Here is an 18,652-nt window from a genome sequence, read left to right on the forward strand (position 1 = left end):
AAATAAATCATCTATGTATACGTCACCATAAACCCGAAGATTCATTTTCTTGCAGGCATTCACAGAATAAATACAATAAAGCAATGAAAAACTATACACAAAGACTGATGTTAGATGACTGTTTAATTGTTATTTTCTTTGCAGTTTAACAATTATCTGCTTGCATCTTAAGTAGTTCTTATATGTACAAAACAGTTTACTAGGTCTCTAGAGGCTACACTAAGTATAATTCTAGAAGGTTCTGGAAGTTTTTTGTTCTGCATAGTTGAACAAATGTTTCTCATTGGTTAACTTGGTACTATAGTGTTTTCTCATTGACTCCTATCTGAATGGAATTTTCCTCATTTTTATAGGCATGAACAGCTAACCACAAAGCAGCACCATCTTAATCTTAATCTTAGCTTTCGCTTCACCTATTAGACCCATCAATGTCTGTTTAATTTTCCTTAACTCGCAAAAACATGGAAACCGACAGCATCCAGTCGGTTGTTACTCTGCCAAAGATCTGTAAACTGATGGCTCAACAATTAAGAGGAATTTGAATGGCTAATGGGCAGTTGTTTCTGAAACTGAAATGCTGGCATCAGGAAGCACGGCTCCTGGTACATCTGTGCAATAGGCAAAAGTAAAAGCTCTGACTGAAGCCTGTAAGTTGGCAGAGGGAAGATCAGCTAATATCTACACTAATTCCCGATACCCTTTTGGACTTGTTCATGATTTTGGAAACTTATGGAGACAAAGAGGATTACTTATGGTTGTAATTAAGAATGGCCATGGTATGAGAACATAATGATGTCATTCAACTGCCGTCAGAAGTTGCTATTAAAATGTAAAAGCCACTCCAAAATACCTACAATGGAAGGCACTGGAAATGCATATGCAGGTGAAATTGCAAAAAAGGCAGCACAGAAATAAATAAAAGTACCAATAACATATGCAGTGAACCCAACAACTGGAATTGTGGAAACAAAGTTGAATTCTATCACAGGTGAACATACAAGACACAAAAGTTGTAAGCTCAATATTCTAACCAAGAAAAGTGGTTCTGGATGGAGAATGGTGGGAGGTTAAACAGATATGGCACTAGTCACAGACTAACAGCTCCAACTACCTTGCTTCCTTATCTGGCACTGCAGATACATTAGACACACTGGGGTGCAAAAGATGATCAACCTTCTCCGAATGATGGTGGAATCCAAAGTTCGGGCACGCGCTCGACAAACATTTGAAAGATGCATAACATGTCAAAAAGATGAACCTGGAACAGTGGAAAGGCTACCACAAGTACTCCTCACCCACCTGATCCATTTTTTATACTTAAAAGTGGACTACATTTCTTTACCAAAGTATTAAGGATACTCAAATACACGAGTAATAGTGGACAAGATGGGTGGAAGGCACTCCAGCAAAGAAAGCCACTACTAAACCCGCAGCAAAAACTCTGATCAGGATTATATTCCATGTCACATTGACTCTGACCGAAGAAGCCATTTCACTGGGAATTATGTCGACCGATGAACATTGTCCACGTCACCTGGAGTCATCAGGACAAGTTGAATAAATGAGAGGATCCATCAACCAATCCATCCATCAACTGCAGGGAGCCCTCTATCTCAGAGAGTCTGATTTACACATTATGGCAGACAGTTCAGTTAACTTTTGTGTGAAATTAACTCAAGCTGTCCAGTCTGCTTCTCAACAGGTTTTTGCCACTTGGAGTAATCCAACAGAAGGACAACATACCATGATTCCTGGTGAGTGGGTCCTGATTAAGAAATGACAGAAGGGTACACTAGGAGCTCAATGGGAAGGTCCCAATCAAGTGATGTTAATTACCAACTTGGCAGTAAAAGTGGATACCAACCACTGCAAACAGCTAAGTGGTACCTGACAAGGACAACAAAGTGCTGTGGTTATTGTGCTAGTAATCTCTTGGCCCAGTGCCTACACTACTGGGTGACAGTGAGCAAATCACTAACCAGTCAGAAGACTTCAAGCAAGTCGGCAACTATTGAACATTATGAAGTTTATTCCAATATTATTTGTTGTTATATTTTTGCCAAGTTTCCCTACTCAGTGTACCAGTTGAGAGAACTCAATGTATACTTGTGAATATCACATGAAGTTGCTGATGCTGTTAACTCTAGCTGTTGGGTATGTCAATATATACCACACACTTCAAAATATTCACCAATACTAGGCATTCTGGCAGATCCAGAACAAACATTCCAGCAATGGTGATGTTGACATCACACTCATGATTCATTATTCTCAAGGTAGACGTCAATATACAATGATCATGCTCCCCCACATACTGGTTCATTTATGTAAAAAATAGCATGATTAAGGGAATATCATATCTGACCATATTCATGTCTTATCCTGGGATATATCCACATCTGTGTTATTTTTCTGTGTTCACTATAAAAGCTACCTTTTGCTTGATTTGAGAAGGTACCATCCAGTAGTGAATACTTCATGCATTTACACTCTACATTGTCCTAAATGGGGCAATGACTCTGGAATTTTCATTGATGATCAGAAAAATATTACAATTCAACAAAGCTCCAGATAAGTAATAGGAAAGCTCTAAGTTCATGGAACAATACGTTCAAATACCATCATATACAACCCTGAGATTCACTTTCTTGCAGGCATAATCGATTAACCATAATAGAAACAATGAAACATCGCACCAAAAGGGCGGACATCCAGGTGCCAATACAAAAAGAATTAAAAAATAATAATTAAATAAGCAATAAATAGAGAACATGAGATTAAGAGTTCTCGAAAATGAGTCCTTAGGTTGTGGCAACAGATCAGTGACGGAGCAAATGAAGTTGAGTGAAGTTATCCCCTCTGGTTCAAGAGCCTGATAGTTGAATAACTGTTCCTGAACATGTTGGTGTGAGTCCTGAGGCTCCTGTACCTTTTCACCTGATGGCAGCAGTGAGAAGAGAATATGACTTGGGTGGTAGGGGTCCCTGATAATAGATGTTTCTTTCCTGCGACAATTCTCCATGTAGATGTGCTCAATGGTGAGGAGGACTTTATCCATGATGGACTGGGCCATACTCACTACTTTTTGTAGGATTTTCTGTTCAAGGGCATTGGTGACTCCATACCAGGCTGTGACGCAGCCAGTCAATAAACTCTCCACCACAAACCTATAGAAGTTTGTCAAAGTTTTGCTGAATCTTCACAAACCCCTATGGAAGTGGAGGTGCTGCCCTGCTTTCTTCATAACGGCACTTACGTGCTGGGCGCTGGACAGGTCCTCTGAAATAACACCGAGGAATTTAAAGTTGCTAACCCTCTCCACCTCAGATACTCTGATGAGGACTGGCTCATAGATCTCCAGTTTCCTCCCCCTGAAGCAAATAATCAGCTCCTTTGTCTTGCTGACATTGAGTAAGAGATTGTTGTTGTGGCACCAGTCTCCCTCCTATATGCTGATTTGTCACCACCTTTGATTCAACCGACAACAAATATGATATTGGAATTGTTCTTAGCCACTCACTCATAAGTGTAAAATGTATGCTAACCTATAACAGGGGCTAAGCATACATCCTTGTGGTGCACCTGTGCTGATGGAAATTGTAGAGCTATTATTGTCAATCTGAAATGAGTGGGGTACAAGTGAGGAAATTAAAGATCTAATTACACAAGGAGGTATTGAGGCCAAGGTCCTGAAGCTTTTTGATTAGTTTTGAGGGGATGACAATATTGAATGCTGAGCTGCAGTCAATAATGAGCATACTGATGTATGGTTCTTTATTGTCCAGATGTTCCAGTTAGAGTGAAGAGCCGGTAGGCAAATTGGAGTGGATCCAAGTCGCTTCTCAGGCAGGAGTTGATATATTCCATCACCAACCTCTCAAAACACTTCACTGTGGATGCAAGTGCTACTGGACGAGTCACTGAGCCAGGTTACCACATTCTTCTTAGGCACTGGTATAATTGAAGCCTGCTTGTAGCAAGCAAGAATTTAATGATCCCAATCAGCACAGGTCTTCAGTACTCAGCCAGGTGCCCCATCTGGGCTAGATGCTTCCATCAGTTCATCCTCCAGAAGGATGCCCTCATGTCGGCCTCAGGGAGTGAATGCACAGGGTCATCATGGGCTGTGGGAGTTCCGTGATGGTTCCGCAATGTTTTGACAGTCAAAACAAGCACAGAAGGCATTGACATCATCTGGAAGTGAAGCCCAGCCCTGACGTCACCCATGTCACTTGATTTCACTTTGTAAGAGGGGATAACGTTCAAACCCTGCAACAGCTGCCAAGCATCCTTCATTGATAGATAGATAGATAGATAGATACTTTATTCATCCCCATGGGGAAATTCAACTTTTTTTCCAATGTCCCATACACTTGCTGTAGCAAAACTAATTACATACAATACTTAACTCAGTAAAAAAAAAAATGATATGCATCTAAATCACCGTCTCAAAAAGCATTAATAGCTTTTAAAAAGTTCTTAAGTCCTGGAGGTAGAATTGTAAAGCCTAATGGCATTGGGGAGTATTGACCTCTTGGTTCAAACTTGGTTCAGAATTTCTACTCCCCCTGTAAGATGACTTTCCAGAGTTTGTACCTGAAATCCTTGCAACTTTCTTGGACACCAGGCTTAAATGCCTTTGATCTGGCCTTCAGCAGATTGTGGATCTCGTGGTTCATCCAGGGCTACTGGTTGGGGAAGACATTGAATGATTTTGTGGGGATGCACACATCTACAACTGTCTTTGTTGTCACGGACTTTATAGTGGTGTATTCATTAGAGATCCACAGATGAGTCCTTAAACACAGCCTAGTCCACCGACTTGAAGCAATCCTACAGCTGCTCCTCTACCTCCCACGACCACCTTTTGTTGTCTTTATTTCTGGAGCCTTGCTCTTTAGTCTCTGCCTTTACATAAGTAGGAGCAGCACAGCCAAGTGATAGATTTCTTGATATGCCATCTGGGCATGGAACGGTAGGCATTCCTTATCTTAATGGTCAAGTGTATTGGGATCTCTAGTGCGACAGGTTATATACGTATGGCAATTAGGCAGGGAATTCATCAAACAAGCCTGATTGAAATTATTGACTATGATACGAAATGCATTGATGTGGATCATTTCGTGTCTGGTAATAGCATCATGCAGTATCCCAAGTGCTTAATTATAATCGGGTGCTGATGGTATGTAAATTGCCATCAAGGTCAGGGAGGAAAATGTTCTTGGTAAACAGAATTGTTGGCATTTGATTGTTAGGTGTTCAAGGTCGGAGCGAATACAAGTATGACAAAACCAACACATCGAAGCACCACAGAGGGTTTATCATAAAGCACACATCCTCACTATTTGACTTTTTTTGAATCAGCAGTTTGGTCTATCCTGTGTATTGTGCTCTTCACATTTAATCGTTGTATATGGCATACTCTGAGTGAGCCACATCTCGGTAAAGCTCAGAACACAATTCATTTCCCTACAATACAGTATCCTTTTTCTTAGGGCATTATCGCTTAAAGGTGCCGTAACTGCTTGCTTTAGAGTTAAGTCCACCAAGTCCTTCAGAAGATTCAAAAGTCCAAAGTAAACTTATTATCAAAGTACATATATGTCACAATGTATAGCTCAGATTAATTTTCCTGTGAGCATAACAGAATCAATGAAAGACAGCCCAACTTGGGCATTCAATCAGAGTGCAGAAGATAACAAACTGTGCAAATATAAAAAGAAAGAAATAATAATAATAAATATGCAATAAATATCAAGAGCATGAGATGAAGAGTCCATAGATTATGGGAACATTTCAATGATGGTACAAGTGAAGTTATTCCCTTTTGTTAACAAGTCTGATGATTGAGGGATAGTAATTGCTCCTGAACCTGGTGTTTGTATGAGTCTGGAGGCTCCTGTACCTTCTTCATAATGGCAACAGTGAGAAGAGAGCACATCCTGGGTGGTGGGGGTCCCTGACAATAGACACTGACTTCCTGCGACAATTCTCCATGTAGATGTGCTCAATGGTGGGGAGGGCTTTATCGATGAGGAACTGGGCCATGTCTACTATTTTTTGAGGGATTTGCCATTCAGAGCATTGGTATTTCTATACCAGGCTGAAATGCAGCTAATCAATACACTGTCCACTGCTTAGAAGTTTGTCAAAGTGCTAGATGTCGTGCTGATCGTTAAATCTGTAGGTCATTAAATCGGTTTAAAAGTATGTCGCTCAAAGGAAATCACTGCAACAGATTGCAATGTGAATAATTCAACAAAGCTCTATTTATAAGTTGTTCTATGTAGCTTGCAGAACTTCACTATGGTTCTCTGGTGCCATCTTGTCAAAAGCAATATGTACTTAATATGTGGAAATGAGGTCAAAAACTCTCTTCGACCTAACAGGTTAGGATCTTGTACCTCAGGGAAAGTTTTTCCTGCCATGAGACAGATGCACGCCTTACCTTTATCTCCCGAGTCTAGAAATAAATGAGACACAACATTTTGCAACAATTTTATTCCCATTTTATGATGTTGTAAGGAGTATAAGAAAGATTAAAAAAGTAAAAATTACAAGTGCAGTTACAAGCAAGGTGTGTTGTACTTATACTCCTGACAAGAATGAAAATCTAACTGGTTGATCATATTCACAAAGACTAATATGCCTTACCATAATTTACATCTTTTTTACTTGTTTAAAGGTGATAATTAACAGAATAGCTCAAACTCGTGATAGTACATCTACCAACCAGCCTAACAATGACAATTTTATTAATACTTAGAAGAATGTATACCCTTTGATGTTTCATATCTTTAGTTTTTTTGATTACTTTATAATTAATATAGATACAAGTTTTTCTGCCTCTGAATTTTCAGATGTAATGATTCTAAATGGTGTCAAACTCATTTTAGGTCACGGGCCGGATTGTGCAAAATGCAGCTTCATGCGGGCCGGATCAGTCGGACGCGTGCAAACACAGCTTTCGTTGCCTCCATTTTCTCAGCCTGCTCTCATGTGTCTCAGTCTCTGCTATAACTACAAAGTGTTTCACTTTACAAATTCCGTTTCTTATGAAGAAGACTGCCGAGCAAGACTGCCGAATAAACACTAAAAACCCTGAAAACCTGGTACCTGAATAAACTCAGCATTAGCCATATCATACACCATAGGCGCTTCGATTACTGGGGTCAGCTTTAATAGTAATTAGATATTATCTCGCGGGCCAAAGATAATTCCACTGCGGGCCGGATTTGGCCCGCAGGCCTTGAGTTTGACATATATGATTTAGAATCAAGGAGACTGTTGGATCAGACTGTTCGTCACTTTCTTTGCAGTTTAACAATGAATTATCTGCTTGTATTTTAAGTAGTTCTTATATGCCTCTTTAATATGCCTCTACTGGTTATCCAAAGTATCATCCTGGAAAGCTCTGGAAGGTTCTTCATTCAGCTTCTTTGTTCTACATTATTTGAATATGTGCTTTCTCATTGGTTAACTTGGTACTACAGTATTGAATAAGTGCTTTCTCATTGCTTGATTCTTATCTACAACTTTGAATAGAATTTTCCTCATCTCTATGGATATAAAATAGCTAAACACAAACTAGCACCATCTTAATCTTAGTTTACCCTTCACTTAGTAGACCTCTATCACTGTCAGTACAACTTTCCTTTGTTCTATTAATGCTTAATAAAATGATTGTGAAGCAACAAGTTTCCAGACTTCTGAAAATACTTGGATTGAAACATCAGAATTCAACACTGAAAATGTGCAAAAGACAAACTGTAAAATACAAAATAATAATAAATAATAGCGTAGAATTGGAGATAAGCGATTAAATGTAGAAAGAAAATTATCTAAGTACATATATATCTCCACATATTACCATGAGATTCATTTTGTTGATGACATTCACAATAGAACAAAAAAATAATAGAATCAATGAAGAACTGGACACAGTGATTGACAAACAACCAATGTGCAAAAGTGAATTCATGAGTTATGGAATCAGTTCAGTGTTGAGGTGAGTGAACTCATCCACATTGGTTCAGCAGCCTGATGATTGCAAGGTAATAACTGTACCTGAACCTGATGGTATGGGACCTAAGGTTCCTGTACCTCCTTCCTGATGATTGGAGAAGAGAGCAAGGCCTGGATGATTGGGGTCCTTGATGATAGTTGCAGCTTTCCTGTAACAGCACTCCTTGTGCATATTCTCAATAGCGGGCCTGTGATGGACTGAGCAATATTCATCACTTTCTTTTCTTGGGTATTGTCTCTCCTTTCCAGGCTGTGATGCCACTAGTTAGTCTGTCAAAGTTTGGTAAAGATGGTGCTGGCAATATACAGTGACATTCTGTGGACAGCTCATCTCCTTTGCCATATCTTCACACTCTTTTTCCTCTGTCACCTACCCCACACACAATCTGATTTCCGTACCCCAAGACCTACCTGCTGTTTGAAGTACCGCCTGTCTTCTTCATCAACCAAGACTAAATTTAAGAAGTAGCGTACAGAGAACTTCTTGTTGACATCCCTCATTGTCGGCGTAAGATCATATCCAGCCAAGAAGAGTCTGATTGGAATGGATTCACCTTCATAAACAAAAGGTATGGCATGATAGCTCCAAGCAATACTTATGGTCTACCCATTATATTCTTATGATAAACTCAAAGGAATGCTTTTTGGGTAACAATTCTAATTTTAGCTATATTATGCAAACTCTCAAATAAACAATCCTTTAAACAAGCCTTGACAGGAATAGCTAATAGATATTTTCTGCTCCACAGATAATTCCAATGATTATGATTGGAAGATATTCCCAAGACACTAACAGGTTCACTAGCTGTTGATTGACAAAATGTTTTAAATCATTCAAAAATGCAGTTAATAAATCCACTTGTGAATAGTTTGTGCATAGAGCGCAACAAAACAGAGACCTAGGGTGTTTGAAAATCACAACGAAGATTTATTAAACCAGCATCGAGTATGTGCCATGGTAGCCTAGCGATTAGCACAATGCTCGAGGCATCAGAGTTCAGAATTCAATCCTGATGCTCTTTGTAAGGAGTCTGTACACCCTCCCTGTGGAATGCGTGGCTTTTCTCCAGGTGCTCTGGTTTCCTCCAACAGTCCAAACACGTACCAGTTAGTAGATTAGTTGGTCATTGTGAATTCTCCCACGATTAGGTTAGGGTTAAATTGGGCAGTGCATCTCAAAGGGCAGGTTGGACCTATTCTGAACTGTATCACTGAGTAAATAAAATCATGATCCAAGATTAATCAGAAATTAAAATCACATCTAGAACATAGGTTCTGTATGGCTGCTGTCATTTAGATTACAACCCAGCATTCTAGCCAGAGGTCATTCTGCCTCTCAGTTTGATTTTTGAGAGCAATGCATCAGTTAATACCTTTAGACCAGACTTGAGGATTGTGTTCACTTCTGATTACCTCACCCTAACACATGGTGGTGCAGCTGAGAAAACCTTTTGCATCGTATTTTATATTACTGGCTAGCTTGCCTTCATATTTCATTTTTTCCTCTCATTGCATTTTTGGGTTTCTTCTGTCAACTTTTAAAAGCTTCCCAATATTTTTATATGGTCTTTCTTTCACTTTTATGCTGTCAGCCATGGTTGCCTCATCCTCTCTTTAGAATACTTTTCTTTGGGATGCATCTATCCTCCATCTTCCGAATTGCTCCCAGAGACTCCATCCATTGCTAGTGTCCCCTTGCAATCAACTTTGGCTTGCTCCTCCCTCGTGCTTCTGTAATTCTCTTTACTCCACTGATACATCCAATTTCAGCTTCTCCTCCTCAAATTGCAAACGTTTTAGGATCCAGGACCAACCTGATTTCTCCAATTTACAAACTGAAATCCCCCATAACTATCATAATATTGCCCTTTTCACATACCTTTTTGATCTCCCATTGTAATTGATACCCCACATCCTGACCATTGTTTGGAGGCCTGTATATACAGTAACTCCAGTTGGGTTTATTTACCCTTCCAGTTTCTTAACTCCACCAAGCATTCTAAACCTTCTGATCCTATGTCACGCCTAAGTATTTGATATCAATTTTTCCCATTAGAATCACCCCAATCCCTCTGCTTGCCCTTTCAATACAATGTGCACCCCTGGACGTAATGTTGCCATGTCTCAGTGACGCCCACAACAACATAACTGCCAATTCTTAACAGCACCTTATTCCATGTACTCCGTACAATTAAATATAACACTTTCAGCTCTGTATTCATCATCCTTTTTTAATTTTGCCATGTTACTGCAAGTTAAATTCTTCTCCCTTTCTAAACTTTATCTTTTCATTTTGAAGACCCATCCCACTGACTGCAATTTTGCCCTATCATCTGACTTTCCCACAGTCTCACAACACACCGCATCTACTTATATACCAATTGCCCCATCCTCTGATCCATCACTCTGGTTCCCATCCCCCTGCAAAAGTACTTTAAACCCTCCTTAACAGCTCTAGCAAATTTGCTCGCAACAGTATTGGTCCCCCGCAAGTTCAGGTGTAACCCATCCTTTTTGTACAGATCATACTTTCATCAGAAGAGCAAGTGAATTTTGGATTTCTGGATCATTGGATCATACCAATAATCCAGAAACCCTGCTCCCTGCACCAATTCATCAGCCATGCATTCATCTGTCAAATCATCCTATTCTTACCCTTACTTGCACTTAGCACAGGCAGCAATCCAGAGATTACTACACTTGAGATCCTGATATTCAGTTTTCTACCTAGCTCGCTATACTCTCTTCAGGACCTCAACCCATTTCCTACTAATGTTTTTGGTATCAACATGCACTACAACCTCTGCCTGCTTACCTTTCCCGCTTTAGAATGCTGAAGATCCTAATCTGAGACATCCCTGGCACCTGGGTGGCAACATACCATCCGGGTGTCTCTTCTACGTCCACAGAATCTCCTGTCTGCTCCTCTAACTATTGTTTTTCCTATCAGCATTGCTTTCATCTTCTACCCCACTTCCCTTCTGATCCACACAGAGGCAGACTCAGTGCCAGAGACCTCAATGCTGCAGCTTTCCCACGATATGTCATTCCCCAACCTCCCCGTCCCCAAACAGTATCCAAAGTAGTATGTTGTCATACTGTGAGGGAACACTCACAGGGACGCCCTGTCCTGTCTGCCTATTCCCTTTCCCTCTCCTGACAGTCACCTGTAGGGATTATCTATGATGTCCTCATTCTCCCGTGTGAGCTGAAGATCATCGAGCTGCAGCTCCAGTTCCCTAAAATGGTCTGTATGGAGCTGTAACTGGATGCACATTGTAGAGATGATAAACACTCTCCTGGAGTTTGTTTATTGAGATACAATGTAGAATAGGGCCTTGCCACACTGGCCAGCAATCCCCCAATTTAATCCTACCTTAATCACGGGATAATTTACAATAATCAATTAATCTAATCTACCAACTGTTAAGTCTTTGGACTGTGGGACAAAACTGAAGCACTCAGAGGAAACCCATGCAGTCACGGAGAGAACATATAAACTCCTTAAAGGCAGTGGCGAGAATTGAACCCAGGTCACTGGTACTGTAAAGCATTGTGCTAACCACTACGCTACCACGCCGCCCACATTTCCACATCTTACATGAAGAACACCCCACTGACCCAGGACCCATTCTCCCTACGCTAGCTGTGTACTAACCAACTTACCAGAAACCTACCAAGAGCCTTCACCTCTTTTCATCTCAGCATCTCGAGCCAAAGCCTGAAACTAACCTTCCTTTAACACAAGGGTGGAATTAAGTTGGCGCCAAATGGCAGCCTCTTTGAGCTCATCTGCAGAAGCAGCTTAAATTCCTCTCCTTAAGGTCCTTTTTACCTTTTCAAAGAGACTGGGGTTCTGTCGAGGTCCCTGATCTGCAACATCTTTCAAAACTGCAGTTTTTCACAGCCGATGAATTCCTGCTCTTGGAGCTCACTGACCAGCTGCTTTCTGACATTCTCCAGGCGTGCTACGGAAGAAGCCGGGGTGCAGCCCTGTGGACAACCAATTCCAGGCCGGTGTTGCCAACTGAAGCACCGTAGGAGAAGGAACATCAGGATTCTGCTGCAGCGGATGAGCGGATGGACGTGTCTGTAGTTGAGCGACCGCTCTCTCTTTCTCTCTATGGTAGGGAGCTTGCTACCGATTCTCGAGTTGGAGAATCTCGGAATAAATAAGTGACAAAGTAGACTGTAACATTGTAACAGCGATTGTTATTCTCTCCTTTCGATGTGAATGGGTGGCAACTCTCTGTCCCCTGTTAGTGAGAGAGAGTGAAAGCCTGTGGCATGTTGAAATAGTGATTGTTAACTGCAGATCATGGTCTCTCTTTGGGTGTTTTCCTACTGCTTGGTGGGTCATAGCGCTGAGGCTTTTTGCTAATATGGGTGGGGTGGCATGAGGGAGATTGATGCTTTGCTGTTGCTCACATGGGGGAGTATGAAGGAAGAGGGGGCTTTGGGCTTGAAACGTTTTTTTGTCATTCATTCTTTTAGGGTTCTTCTGGTTCTCGTGGATGTCTATCAAGACTAAGTATTTCGGGTCGTATACTGTATACATCTCTGATAAAAAACTGAACCATTTGTCCAACACAGTGACCGCGCCACTTACATACAACTTCTTTTTATTGGTCTTTGCCAAGTGTCTAGTAAATGGTGATAACTGAAGCACTCTGAAAGTTCCAAAAGGCCCATGGTCTTTCTAAATCTCATACTGTCTCACCGAAGCAAACAACTGTTAGCGATGGTCATGGGAAAGATGTGGAAGCTTTAGAGAGAGTGCGGAGGAGATTTACCATGATGATGCCTGGATTAGACAGTGGGTCTTATGAGGATAGGTGGAGTGAGCTAGCTCTTTTCTCTTTGGTGCAAAGGAGGATGACAGGTGATTTGATAAGAGGTGTACTAAATGATAAGAGGCACAGATAGATTGGACTTTTTCCCAGGACAGAAAAGGATAAGGGCATTAAAGTACAGAGGGGATGTCAGAGGCAGGTTTATTTTTTTTAAACAGTGGTGGATGTGTAGAATGTGCTGCAAATGGTGATGGTCGAAGGACATGAGGGACAATTAAAGGGACTCTTAAATAGACATGAGAATGAAAGACAAAATGGAGCATTATGTGGGAGGGAAGTGTTAGATAGACCTTGGAGTAGGTTAAAGGGTTGGCACAACATTGTGGGCTGACGGCCTGTACTGTGCTGTAATGTTGCTTGTTCTATCTCGTTCCTCTTTATGAACCATTACTATTGCTTCCTATAAGCCAACTATTAACATCTGAATCGCTCTCCCTCCATGGAGAGAAGGACTAGCATGGAAGCAGAGGGCTGTGATGTACAACTCTATAGTACTGATATTGCTGAAGTAGTACTGCAGTCTATACATTATAAAAGGTGTTTGGAAGTCTCAATGTCTACTCTCTACTTCTCCATCTCAACCATGTTTATGGATAATTGGAAGAAAGCCTGACTGAAGTATCATCAGCATTCTTAACTTTCTTGAGATCAAATTAACGAACTTAAGCATCTCAGTAATTCTTCAACATAAGAAATAAATCAGCCTTTTCTTAGAAGTCACAACCCTCCTGGAATGATCAAAGGCTCTAAACATTTGCAAATCTTTTCATTAATACAGGCACAAGTAACTGCAGGTGTAATCTGGAGCAGAAAACAATCTGCCTGAGTTAAAGTCAGGCAGCGTCCGAAGAGGTCATGTGGTCAACATTTCAGTTGAGATTCTGCATCAAGAAAGGTCGACAACCAAAATGTGAGCCATCCATTTGCCCCTACAGATGCTGCCTGACAGGCTGAGCTCCTCTAGCAGCTTTTTGCTTTTCATTTCTACTTATGAATTGCTCTCATACAAATGTGAATTTGAATTCCCAAAATGCATAACCTTTGCCTCACGTTTTTCTTTATTAAGTTCCACCTGCCATCACTCCAAATTGCTTAGCTCATCCATGTCCCTTGGTATTCTTGAACAACCTTCTTCACAATCTACGATTCCTCCAATTTCTGTGACGTCAGCAGTAAGACCACCTACTTTCTCATCCAAATCAGTGAAAGGTCCCAGCACTGACCTCAGCAGTACACCACTTGTTACAGATTTAGTCAGAAAACCACCATGCACCACTATCGTCTGCCTCCTGTCACCAATGATTCTAACGTGGCATTCAACTGAATAAAGGTAATAATCTTGACATGACATTGAGCAATTCATTTTCATTGCTACCTTAGTGTCAGGTGCAGTTCGGGTTGATATTGTCATGTCATGTGCTTTAGTTCACTGATAAACAAAATAATCACACTCAGCATAATTGGTCATTATCTCAGTAACAACCCATATCATTGCACCAGTTGGCACTTATTTCACTTGCTGGTGTACAGCTCTATTATTTCTTCAGACAAGAATGGTCAACAAACACTCCACATTTCACAAAATTCCTCAGCCATCACTAGATTTCACTGGGGGGAAAAAAGACAGTACAGATAAATAGCAGGTTTAGAGGATAGCAATGAGATCAGGAATCTCTATAGCACCAGTAGAGGCAACAGATCACAACTCAATAATCACTTGGAAAAATATCAGTTCTCTAACACATCCACCATTCAGCACTCTAGAATGCCAACTGTTTTATGAAAGTTGTTAATGCAAATTATTCTATTTGTCTCAAATCTATTTATACAAAGTTTAACAAAGCACATCTTTGGGCATTTCAGACAGGAAAGAGCACCATAAATGTGTAACTTAGGACAGGCAAGTTTTAAGAGTTTAGCTTTACGTGCTTCACTGATCTCTAAGAAGAGAACAGCCCTTTAAACCTACTTCCAATAGTAGTAAACAGTCCATATTATGCAGCCACTAAATGACTTGGTAATTATTTTCAGTTGTTGAGATACAAAAAACGCTATATAATTATATATCTCACCTTTAACAGGAGCTCCATCCATGATTTCATACTTGGCAATTGTTTCCGTCTCAGTGGTTGTACTGGGCCCTTTCCAAACAAAACAAATAATATATCAGGCAAGTTATGTATTGCAATCTCAATGAGCGAGAAATGACACATGGGGTCCATCAACCATCTCCCAGATTCCCACTGCCAACCTTACCAATGCCAGTTATCTCTTTTTTGATCATCTGAAGCTCCATGTGCTGGATTTTGATTCTCACCAACAGGAAGTAGATCTTACCAACTATCACATCCTTCAAGTGGTATCTGATGAAATCAAAGCAGAATAGAATCCATGTCTTAAAGGCGAGATGGACAATGTACATCAAACACTTCAGCATTATTGTCATTGAGACTTTAGTTTCTGAAGTACCAACATCAGAATCAGGTTTATTTTTATGGTAGCAGTTAAGTATAAGACATACACTGCCTATAAAAAGTATTCTCCTCCCTTGGAAATCTTCGTGTTTTATTGTTTTACAACATTGAATCACAGTGGATTCAATTTGGCTTTTTGACACTGATCAACAAAAAAACTCTTATGTCAAAGTGTAAACAAATTCCTACAAATTGGTCTAAATTTATTACAATTATTAAACACAAAATAATTGATTGCTGTATTTAGTAGATGCACCTTCAGCAGCAAAGTTTTGAGTCCATGTCTTTTATCAGCTTTGCATAGCTGGACGCTGCAATTTGTCCCCATTCTTTACAAAACTGCTCAAGCTCTGTCAGATTGCTTGGGGATCGTGAGTGAACAGCCCTTTTCAAGTCCAGCTACAAATTCTCAATTGGATTGAGGTCTGGACTCTGATTTGGCCACTCTAGGACATTAACTTTTGTTGTTTTTAAGCCATTCCTGTGAAGCTTTGGCTTGGGGTCATTGTCTTGGTGGAAAACAAATCTTCTCTCAAGTTGCAGTTCTTTTGCAGATCACATCAGGTTTTCCTCCAGGATTTCCCTGTCTTTTGGGGCATTCCTTTTATCCTCTACCTTCACAAGCCTACCAGGGCCAAATGCAGTGAAGCATCCCCACAGCATGATGCAGCCACCACCATGCTTCATGGTAGGGATGGTGTGTTTTTGATGACGTGCAGTGTTTGACGCAAGTGTTTAATCTAATAGCCAAAATACTCAATTTTGGTTTCATCAGACCATAATACCTTCTTCCAGCTGACTTCAAGAGTCTCTCACGTGCCTTCAGGCAAACTCTAGCCGAGATTTCATGAGAGTATTTCCTCCCCCCCAACAGTGGCTTTCTCTTTGCCACTCTCCCACAAAGCCGCAACTGAAGCACCCAGGCAACAATTGTTGCAAGTGCAGTCTCTCCCATCTCAGCCAGTGAAGCTTGTAACTCCACCAGAGTTGTCTTAGGTATCTTCATGGCCTCTCTCACTAGTCCCCTTCTTACAATGTCACTCATGAGGATGCCAGTTCTAGGCAGATTTACAGCTGTGCCATATTCTTTCCATTTCTTGATGATTGACTTAACTGTACTCCAAGGGATATTGAGTGACTTGGAACTGTTCTTGTATCCATCTTAGCACTCTTGCTTTTCAATAACCTTTTTGCAGAGTTGTCTGGAGTGTTCATTTGTCTTCATGGTGTTTTTTTTTTATAAACAGGATACTGACTCGCCCACAGTTAAACCTTCCAGATATAGGTGAATTTTACTGCAGTCAATTGAAACAGCTTGACTGTACACAGGTGAATTCTATTTAACTAATTATGTGACTTCTAAAACCAACTGGCTGCACCAGTGATGATTTGGTGCCATATTAATGGGGGTGAATACCTATGCAATCAATTATTTCGTGTTCTACATTTGTAATTAATTTAGATCACTTTGTAGAGATCAGTGTTCCCTTCGACACAGAAGAGTCTTTTTCTGTTGATCAATGTCAAAAAAAAGCCAAATTAAATCCACTGTGATTCAATGTTGTAAAACAATAACACACAAGTCTTCCAAGAGAAGTGAATGTTTTTTATAGGCACTGCAAAACTCACAAGTTACAATAAAAAATTAAAATAAATAGTGCAAAAGAGGAACAGTGAGATAGTTTCCATGGACTGTTCAGATGGCAGGAGGAGAAACCTGTTCCTAAATGTTGAGTATGTATCTAAGGCTCCTGTACCTCCATGCTGTTGCTAGTAATGAGCAGAGGGCATGTCCTGGGTGGTAAGGACGTCCTAAATGGTGAGGATGGAGCTGCCCGAGTCTGCGACCCTTTGCAGCCACTTAATCCAATCCCATGTGTCGGAGCCTCCGCACCAGGCAGCGATGCAAACAGTCAGAATGTTCTCCACTCCACTGTACGTCTTTAGAAATTTGATGAGTCTTTGATGACATACCAAATCTCCTCCAACATCTCATGAAATACAGCTGCTGGCTATACCTCATCTACCAACCTGCTGTACTTTATTTCTGAGATGACATTAAGTGTACTTAACATTGCTCGCAATTTTAGCCTGACAGTTTTTAATCCTATCTTTTGATATTTCCACTGCCAGACTATGGAATACTCCAAAAGAACCTATATCATTCCAACAAGATCACATTAGTTCTTCAAAACATCAAAGAATATAGACTGAATTTCTTTAGTTGTTCTTAATAAGATGAAGTTCTTGTAAATCAGCAATATATGAAGCCTGTATATTATAAAAAAATCTATGGAAAACTCAATCAGCTGAATAATTTCCAGTTCACACACTTCTTCAAAAAACAAATTTTCTGCTTCCAAATCTAAGGTTGAACATTGTTTAACTAGGCAATAAATGACTAAGTTTGCCCTTCTGCAGGCATACCACAACGTTAATTCACAAGTGAGGAACAGGAAAAGCAGCAACCTGCACATTTCCCATTTGCCTCACAAGGATCACTACAGAAAGCCACAACAATCATGCTACTGAGAGCAGGAAGTTTAAACAAAATCAAACTGCTGTAAAGAAAAATGGAAATGACTCACTTTGATTTGTTGTATTCAAACTCGATGTGCAAGCAGTCTTCAATGCCCACTTCCATTTTGATGGAGTTGTTGACATCTGGGTAGGTAGCGAGCTGGTGTACAATCAGGTCAGATTCCTTTACCAGGTCACTCAAACTTCGGACTATTGTCACTTTCAAGAAATATCTGAAGAAAAATTTGTTAAAATTACTTTTTAGGTTTTGTTGGAAAGTGAAGTGCTAGAAATGCTGCTTAAAATAAAGTTATAGAATTGTTAACAAATAGGTTGGAACTTCTTAGATACTATAGATCAGTACTCCTAATCACAAACAAGAAAATCATACCAATACAATCGGAAACAAACTTGGAATCTTACTCAAGTAAATTGCACTTTATTAATTGAATCTGAGACAAGAATCTTTGTCAAATGTACACCAATTATTAGCAGTTTTAAACACTGAAAGATATTTCCAGTTCTCCAGACTAAAGGCTCATCATAGGATCAGAAAGTTGCCAAGCTTTGATCTCTGCTGTTTGTCTGCTTTCAGTGATGGTAGTCTGTCATGTCCGACGATAATGGTCATTCTTGTACAGTTCATCTGTTATAGACCCGAAGGTGGCTGTGGAGCCAAAGTCCTGAGCAGCAAACTCGTTGGCAATGAGGGCAGGGGAATTGTTTTGATTCAAATGGAGGATTTGCTGATGCAGCTTTCCATCTGCGCAATGTCTCGCC

General features: G+C 40.3%; 1 protein-coding gene across 1 annotated transcript in view; it reads right to left on the bottom strand.

The window, feature by feature from the left end:
- vps26a (VPS26, retromer complex component A) overlaps positions 1-18,652 on the bottom strand; it is a 60,374-nt gene that overhangs the window by 12,394 nt on the left and 29,328 nt on the right. The window contains exons 5-8 of the mRNA XM_073027173.1: positions 17,941-18,105; positions 15,135-15,241; positions 14,951-15,019; positions 8,437-8,579 (exon numbers count right to left, since the gene is read on the bottom strand). Of these exons, the coding sequence (XP_072883274.1) occupies positions 8,437-8,579; positions 14,951-15,019; positions 15,135-15,241; positions 17,941-18,105 (484 nt within the window). The remainder of the gene's footprint in view (positions 1-8,436; positions 8,580-14,950; positions 15,020-15,134; positions 15,242-17,940; positions 18,106-18,652) is intronic.

This window comes from Hemitrygon akajei, chromosome 23 (assembly GCF_048418815.1).
Source record: "Hemitrygon akajei chromosome 23, sHemAka1.3, whole genome shotgun sequence".
NCBI lineage: Eukaryota > Metazoa > Chordata > Chondrichthyes > Myliobatiformes > Dasyatidae > Hemitrygon > Hemitrygon akajei.